General features: G+C 44.1%; 1 protein-coding gene across 2 annotated transcripts in view; it reads left to right on the top strand.

Annotated features, from left to right (window-relative positions):
* Nucleotides 1-8,558, top strand: part of LOC144136770 (ATP-binding cassette sub-family G member 1-like) — a 50,043-nt gene extending 41,485 nt beyond the window's left edge. The window contains exons 12-15 of one of the 2 annotated variants that reach the window (XM_077669377.1): nucleotides 1,226-1,394; nucleotides 2,243-2,343; nucleotides 2,542-2,697; nucleotides 5,367-8,558. In XM_077669377.1, the coding sequence (XP_077525503.1) occupies nucleotides 1,226-1,394; nucleotides 2,243-2,343; nucleotides 2,542-2,697; nucleotides 5,367-5,714 (774 nt within the window). In that variant the 3' untranslated portion in view covers nucleotides 5,715-8,558. The remainder of the gene's footprint in view (nucleotides 1-1,225; nucleotides 1,395-2,242; nucleotides 2,344-2,541; nucleotides 2,698-5,366) is intronic. The other variant, XM_077669378.1, reaches the window with a different exon arrangement.
* The last annotated feature ends 593 nt before the right edge of the window (nucleotides 8,559-9,151 follow it).

Consider the following 9,151-nt stretch of genomic DNA (forward strand, 5'->3'; position numbering starts at 1 on the left):
TCTTACCCCACCGCATTTGCTCGTTTAACAGTCGTTGCGTACTCGGAATCATAACGAAGTCTTGATTCTTACGCATTAACCATACGACTCGAGCCACCAGGCGATACCTAAATGTCTGGTTCCGCAGTCGTACTTTATACAACTAGTTCATAAAGTGTTAAAAACTAAAAAAAAAAACATCTACATGAAACACAAAAAGTACATTCCTAAGCACCTAACCACTGAATCTAACATAACCTAAAAACGCCACTCGAGCCACCAGACAATACCTAAATTGCAGGTCGCGCAGTTGTACTTTATACAAACAGTTCATAAAGTGTGAAAAACTAAGGATCCTTGAAAAAAAACATGTGCATGAGACAAAAAAGTGCATTCCAATAAAAACGCTAAGGCGCCCGTGTGCTGTGCGATGTCGGTGCACGCTAAAGATCCCCAGGTGGTCGAAATTATTCCGGAGCCCTCCACTACGGCACCTCACTCCCTTTCTTCTGTCACTCCCTCCCTTATCCCTTCTCTTACGGCGCGGTTCAGGTGTCCAACGATATATGAGACAGATACTGCGCCATTTCCTTTCCCCCAAAAAACCAATTATTATTATTATTATTATTATTAAGCACTGCACCGCTGAACTTAACATAACCTAAAAACGCCACTGTCGTATGGCATCTGCCTCCCACCCAGCGGTTATGACTATTGTTGTTCACCTTTCCCTCAGCACTGCACCGTACTGTGTGCTGTTTTGGCGTCGTTCTACTGCTCTTCTGTCATTGTGCTTTTTTTTTCTGTGTTCTAGTTGGCACTGCATATGCTCTTTTTTCTGATACGCTGTTTTGTCGATGTGGCCTTTTTTGTGTGGCGTTCTGACGCTGTTTAGTAGTGCTGTATTTTCCGATGCAATCCCAATTATAGTAACATTTTCGAAGATTTCCAACTGCTCTTAACCAATTTGTGGTGCGAATTTGCACATACGGGGCACACAGTGCAGACTTTCTAGAGTTGTTTGAAAATATTTATTGCACGGTCCATATATATATGCCTTAACGTGCTACTGTGAGATTTGACATGTAGTATTGGCTAAACTATGCACTAAGTAATGTCTCGAGTGCGAAGTACGCCTGGCTTTCTCAAATTTTGTCCACAATCTGAGTCAGTCACGAAAGAGCTAGGCATGTTCAGAGGCTAGAAATTTCACAAAAAATTATATTTTCTTCATTTTTCTCAACAGGTTGCAACTCAACTGCGCCTTGCGGTGTACCTCTCTTTCGCACTGATGTTAACGGCCCTTTTCTATGGCATTGGAAACGAGGCAGCTAGAGTAGTCAACAATGTATCTTTTTTTACACTTATGATGTCCATGCTACTCTTCCAGTCAACAATGCCCACTGTAATGATCTGTGAGTATTTCATATTCTTCAGTGAAATCAAAGGGTTTGCGACGATCATCGTACTCGAAATAATCGCTTTATTCGATCAACAAGTAAACGTTATTCTTCGTAATATCCGTATCTATGATAAAAGAAGAAATATATGTTGAGCATACTTTCTATCACAGGGAAGAGTTTTTTTCTATATTCATGACGAGAAGGTGTGATCTGTCCAAACTGTTGGTATCTAAAAGTGCTTGTGATACGGTAGGCGGTCTCTGTTAAGGAAGGCAGAAACTTAGAAAACAATGGCCCCCATTGTACTCTCTCTCTTTCCACATCAAAGTTAGCAAGAATCTACAAGATCCGAAAAGTAGAAGTTGATCACTTACCGTGTGACCTATACACCCACCTCACAATCAACCAGCCGGCAGCCCCTCACGACTAGCCATGCGACTAGCACCCTAAAAATCAAGAGAAAAATTGAAGCTTTTAATCATCATAACATAACCTTCTGCTTCACGTCACTACCAGATGAGCTTCCACGGCCACGCGTCCTCAGCATTTCGTCATCGCTTTTGACGACTGACCACTCATATTTTCTGGGAGACAACCATGCCTACCTAAGTACTCCTAATTTTGTTTATTTATTAATGCTGCGGAGTGGCTTTGACTATAAGTAGGGTTGAGCACAAAATACACAATGAAATACCATAAAATACCATGCATACCCCTACCTAATTCCGCCAACTGCACCTGCGTCATACATAAAGCTCGCATACGACAAGTTCGTCTATGTTTCGTATGTAATCTTTAGAATATATGTAAATCCCTGATCCTAACTTTGTGTGCTGGCATTCTGCCAATGATTTTTTCAGTCCCAACGGAGTTGAGAGTCCTGTTACGTGAGCACCGGAACTGTTGGTACAAGCCGGCCATGTATTACATCGCCAGGGTCCTCACGGAAATTCCCTTCCTGGTAAGCGTAAGAAAAATATGCTCATGCTGGCACATTTGTTCGTGTGTTCTCGGAGATGTATTTCTAGCAACCGAATTGCATCCAGCGGCGCTACATTGTTCAGTGTTCGACCTTAGCTGCAACGTGTACTCTGAGCTTCGGTATCTTTCTAGAGCGCATAGCTTGACGCAAGCTTTGTTTTCCGCACATTTTTTGTAGCTCCTGGGACCGACCATGATGGTGCTCATCTTGTACTGGGCGACAGCGCAGCCGGCGGAGATGTGGCGGCTTGCCTCCGTGATTTTGCTTAGTCTTCAAACCTGCGCCACCACACAGGGCTTGGCACTGGTTGTGTCGGCCGCGTCCAGCGCTGAGGTGTGTACACGGACTTGCTGAAAGCATATCGTGCTTAATTGAAAGTTTTGCCATTGGTTTCACCAGTTCAATGCAATGAAAAAGGTTAACTTACAAGAAACGCTTCATTGGAAAGAGTCGGTCATTATCTCGGTTGGAAAAAACTTTTCACAAGTTACCTGGTTGATATCTTTAATTTTTTTCAGTGTACATGTCGCAATTTTATGTCAATGGTGGCCTTCCTCATTTTGCCTTCAAGTTACAATACTACTAATGCAAGCAACACACGCTCGACAGGCAACACTGTTGCATCGCAGTGTAAGGTCCTCAGCTTAAAGCCATTTAGGCGCGGGAGTTGAAATTTTTTATACGAAACTGCAGGTGGCAGCGGCAAGTAATCGGCAAGCACGTGCGTTCGTTCGAATGCCGTACAGCGTTGCCCACAGGAAACGCTCAAACCAGGAAACTTGTAGAGACAGCTTCATCATTTCAATACAAAGTTACTGAATGCAGTAAGAAAATCGTTTTCTTTTTTTTTTTTTTGCTGAGGTCCTTAACAACAACCTGCAGGTGGCAGTTCGGCGCTCATTTCTCTTTCTTCTGTGTTCCTTCGTCCGCGTCTTCTTGCGTTGGTAAAGCACCATGGAGAACCTACAGCGGTCGGATTTCATCACTGCCTTGTTTTTGTGAATGTTCTCTGAATTGAAGCGATAACAGACTGTTCGTAACGTACCCCACCTCAGTTCACTGACAGCATCCATCACTTTTTTTTTCCTTTTTCATTCATATTCAGGATTGATTGCTACTATCATTTCTTACATATCGATGACTAAAAGCCTCCTTTTATGTGGTGCATGATACAAAGTTAAAAACATTGAGAAAAAGCAAGGAAGTTTTTAAGCTGACGTAAGCCGAAATCACAAGACTCCTTTCCCACAACGTTATCTACACAGCAACTTTTTACAGGACTTCTTTCTCTATGCCCGCTCATATACACAGGAAAGCGTGTAGATAGATTTTTTTATATTTTGTCGAAAGCGTCGGCCTTGTAATAAACGGCCACTACCGACAAGTTTATGCATCGTACATTTGATGCGAAAACTAAAGATCCGTGTTACACCTAAGCGAGATTTCGGGAATTTTTCTTTAATGAAGGATATTTAGATATTGCGTTTGCATTCCGGATCCTCGAAGAAGTCTGTGGCGTTGTTCGTGAAAACCATAGTGGGCTTCTTCGATTGAGAAGTACCGAACTGATAGCATAGATTTTTTATGCATCCACCCTAACAGTAAATACAATCGAAGTCACGCAGTTATCATATCCGCCCTCTCCTTCTCCGCGCTAGGCACTACATTTGTACTCAGTGTGTAGCGTGAGTCGAAAGGTTACTGTCTATAGCATGGACCTTTGAGCATTTCGGCCATGTTTTTTATAATATTATTTCAAGAAGCGGCCATAATTTGCGCTGTAAAGGGCAATCAAAATTAAACTTTATCAAATTCTTAAAGTAAGACCCTTAGAGGTGCGTGTCATCCACCTCTGCACTAAAGTTAAAGTGCCGCGAGAAGGACACAAAGAGACGTGATAATTGTCAATCAGGCTCTTAATTAGCTGAAATATATTACATTTTTACCCGCTACCGCTCTCGTGAATGTTTATATTGGAAACATGGAGGTCGTAACATTCCTAGACTACTTCATTTATCGCAATTCTTCGTGAGGACGCGTGTTTCGAGATATTCGCCCCCAGAGTTTCCACTCATTTCGCGTCCTATGCAAATCGGTGGCAATAGAAGCGAAACTCCTGCCTAGAGTGATGCTGCTGTTGCGTCGCGGGTTTCTTCTATTTTGATATTCGAAAGTGAAAAGGAAACCGCTATTAGCTACACCTGTTGCTCGACGCTGTTTACAGACGAACGCCACGTAACGCCGAGAGAAGTTTCGAGCCGATCGTCACCGCCTTGCATGCATAATTACGCAGATTGAACTGAAAATATGGACGCGAATATCTACTAGCAAACAAGTGCTCGGACAATTCGACGAAATTTGATATTGCAAAAATACGACTGCTTCATAGTTAACATAACAATAAAAACATGTCTGCTAGTTAACTATAAAAACGTAGCCCGAGTCGCTCTGGGACGTTGAAACCGACAAAACCAAACCAACTCTTTCCTGTTTTCAGTGAGGCTTACAACAACTGTCGCGAAATTATGGTCGTTATTAGTGTTATATCCCTCAAGAGAAAAGGATACAACAGTGGCCTAGTGGCTGAGCATCCGCCTCGCATGCGGGAGGTGCGGGGTTCGATCCCCAGTGCCACCGGGTAACCATGGACCGGTGATACAATGGGTACAAGCTCTCCTTGGCCTGGTGCTCGGCTTAAGCAGGGTGAAATGCTTGGGAAATGGGTCTTTGAACCCACCTTGAGCAAACGAAAATACCTTGTGTCATGGCGCTCTTTGGCCGCAGATGCCCTTGCGCCATAAAAACTCACTATCATCATCATCACGCTTTAATGGCTGCCGGCAAGTGACGTGACGTCTCTTGCGAAAAGTCATCAACGGCTGCTAATGCCACCTCATTGTGAACACATAATAGAATTAGGTGTCCGTGTCAATTTTTTTTAAACAGAATGGTCGTGTGGGTGCAACTGCAGCATAAATTGGCGTAATGTGACTTGTTTGCAGACGGCGCTGTTCGTGGCATTGCCGGCTTCAGCACCGTCGTTCCTCTTCTGCGGTTTCTTTATGCCACCCAAGCTGCTTCAGCCCCCGGTGGCCTGGTTCACCTACACCTCTCACCTGTACCACGCCCTCCAGGGCATTATGTACGCGATCTACGGCGGCGGCAGAGGGGAGCTAGACTGCAGCGAAGACACCTTCTGCTTCTTCGCTGAACCCGAACAGGTTCTCATCGAGGCGGGGGCAGAAGACGCTTTCGTCCACGTCAAGTTTGGCATCTTGCTTGCGATGGACGTTTTCTACAAACTATTAGCTTACGTCATTCTGAGGTGGCGCTTGCGGATTAAAAAGTAGTCACCCTCTACAGAAGCCCGGCGACGTATGGGAGAAGAGAAAAAATTTGCCCGAAGAGAAAAAATGTTGCAACGCTTTCAGCGTGTTTGGTTACGGGGCCTTTCATTCGCAGACGTGGACGAACGTTCTGTTTCACCTTAAGTTATTCAGCTATGCAACAGGCACTTATCGAGTGATTTGCAATGATTGATTCATTTTATTATTCATTGAAAGCTTTGCTGAGTAGCAAGGTGAGTGAGCGAGGGAGTGAATTTTATTTTATGGATACATCATTGCTCCTGCGCGTCACGTGGCGAGTTTGTCAAAGCCGTATTTGTATGGGTTCCCAGAAAAAGGTGCAAAGTTGTCCGAACTCTTTGCAAGCAGCCATTATGTCGGTACTCTGACGCTATGGCACGTGGTCAAACACGGTGACGTTGCGCGGTGTTCATTCATGCAAACGATTGTGGTAATCTACGTTGCGGTCATATCTGCGCGTTTTTTTATTACGCATGAAAATGTGGCCCTGCCTATATATTAAATTCTGTTTGGTAGTGAACAAATTTATGACCCAATTACGAACCATGCTATTCAAAATTTCGCAGTGATGCGAGCGTAATTTTGTCCTTGTTTATCAATTTGCCCACGTTTCCCTCGCGCCCATTTCTCTTTTCAACACACTCATGCAGAAAAAAGTTCTTTGCATATTATTTATATCGAAAAACTGCAATGCACAGCCATCTTATGAGTCTTAATTAAGGGCTAATTTGTTCTTTATATACCACCCACCTGAGGAGGGTACACAGCAGAATGTGTGTGCTAGGCGGTACCCTTTTCAGAACAAGGGATGGAACGGTTGCTTACGCGTGGACGCCGTATTGCTCTTTCGATCATTCTCTGTTATCAGCGGCTTAGGAAGAGCATCACACGGCCTTCGGTAGGAGAGCTGCGCACACCTTCAGCTCTGTACACAAATTCACTGACTCCACTTATCTGTATGCTTATCGACACTGAAGGCATCTGACTAACAACCGGCAGGCTGCACGCGTGTTGGAACAATTATTACGAGCGTTCTCAACCATATGTCGTCTAAATAGTTTGTATGAGCCCTATGTCTTAGAAAAAATTCGTTGAAGGCACTTAGATATATCTTAACTGCGAGAAGGCGAACGCCGTTTGCGACTCATTGCACTGAGTTGAATTTTCCGCGCTTGAATTCATTTCACGACAGAGGAGAAGAGAAGCTGGCGCGAGCGTGGCGCCACCTGACCTAGGTCACGTGACCTAGGTGGCGATGTAACGGACGGACGGTCACCACGAGCATGAGCATTAAAGTTTATCGCCTTAATACTTGATATGCACACAAGTCTGAGCTGCACGCATCGCAGGCTAACATACATTAGCATAAGCGGCCATTGTTAAACGTGTCCGGAGAGGAAATTTTCCTCCCTTCGGTTTTCTTAGTTCCGAAACATGGGACGAGCCGGAAACGAGGCATAGGACGTTTGGCTTCCAGATAACATTCAAGAAAGGAACATTCAAGTTTATCAAAGACTTTGCCGTGAGAATAAAAGTGTTATGGTCCTGAGTTTTATCGACAACCCGAAACAGCCAGCGGCTATGCTTGCACCTTTTGTTGGATAAAACGACGTTACTTCTATGGGCTCGGCCACTGCGACTTTACATGAAATTTTCCTGACCCATATGTTGCACGGTGGTTAAGGTGTCGTGCGCTACAAAAGAAACGAAATTTGAAGCGTCGCCTGCTGCCTGCTTAAGATGTACACGGGCAAATGTCATCTCTACTACTGCATGAATTGTGTGCACTACATTCGCAGCAAAGAGCGGTAAGCAGCGGTAAGTAACAGACAAAAACAGTTTTATTCTTTTTTTTTTTGTAATAAAGAGTGTACTGGGCTCCATTTTGGTGTTTATTGGTATCTAGTTTTGTTGAAAAGCTCTGCGCCCATAAAATCGCAGTCAAATTTGATTATCAGTCGGCAATACTTGTGGCGGAGTTACCATTGATTAATCGTTACAGCAGTAGCGAAAACTTCCCTAAAGAAGATGAGCTCTGGCACAAAAATCTCGACGACGAAATTAGCTTAAAGAGCACTAGCACCCGGAGTAGTTTCCATGCTGCATAAATTTGCGTGCCGTATGAAGAAAATTGCTAAAGATTACGGCTTCTCACTCGTTTTATTTATTGTTTGTTGCTCCTTTAACGCTCTTCCAACTTCTCTTCTGTACGTATTATCGTCCTTCTATGGTCTCATGAGGAGATAAGCAGTAGTGTAACTAAATAAACTGTTCCCTCTTATCTCTAGCGACTAAAGAAGATATGAGTGCAGTGTACGAGTCGGCAGTGTGCGAGATTTTTCTCTCTTAAGGCAAATAGGTCGGCGTGACAGGCCGCGGTGTCAACTGTATAACGAGCCAACACAAAATTAAAAAAACGACGTAGATATTCAAACCTATCGTCGATCATCTACTTGCAAACTGCACTTCTGTGTGAAGAACTCAACAAATAAAAACCGTATTGCGCGGGACCTGCTGGACACTTTCATACAAATAAAAGGGCTACTGATCCACAGGCTAGCTAGGGACTCCTCAAATCCCACATTTATACCAGAGCGGGTTTTAATCAAAAGCCTAAACTTATGTTTTGTCTTTAGACTATGAAAGTCTCATATACGCATGGTGGAAATAAAACTACCGCGCCTTCCTTTCACCAGCAAGTGCAGCCTATAAATTCACCCCTTACACTGACTACTTAAAGAAACGCATGTATACAAATAAAAAATTTAAGCTTGACTTCGCTTCGCTTAAGCGCACTTGTGCAGAAATGTATTACACTTTTCAGGGGCTAAGAAAAGAAGCGCCAACAGAGACAAGACGTAAGAAGTGACACTGACAAGCGCTTGTCCGTGTCACTTCTTGCGTCTTGTCTCTGTTGGCGCTTCTTTTCTTAGTAGCATGCACCAACTAGCCCAGCAAAAAGTTATACTTGAATACTTTTCAGGGGCTTTGCTCAGTGACTTTGGCGTTTTGGTGCTGGCTCCAAGTTAGTTTGGTGCTGGCTCCGGGTTAGATCCCCGTCGGGTGGCCATATATCGCTGGAGGCGAGATACAGAAACGCCCACGGGTTGTCCGATGTAAGCGCACATTAAAGAACCTCGAATGGTGTAAATCTATCCGGAAACCCTCCACTACGGGTTCCCTTATATAATGAGTCTCCTTGAGACGTTAAAACCCCACAATACACAGTCTTGGAGGCTTCAACTGCGTTCCACAAGTCGTCCCGCCGTGCACTGTGCAGGCCTTCCCTCGACATGGTAGGCTTCACTCAGCCACAGTTCTTCAATGTCGCCCCAGGTATACTGGAACCGTAGTGCAATCCCGCGAGCTATTTTCGCCAGCAAAATTAGGGGATAACAAAATCAATGAAACAAGATAAA

The sequence above is a fragment of the Amblyomma americanum genome, chromosome 6 (assembly GCF_052857255.1).
Source record: "Amblyomma americanum isolate KBUSLIRL-KWMA chromosome 6, ASM5285725v1, whole genome shotgun sequence".
Lineage (NCBI taxonomy): Eukaryota > Metazoa > Arthropoda > Arachnida > Ixodida > Ixodidae > Amblyomma > Amblyomma americanum.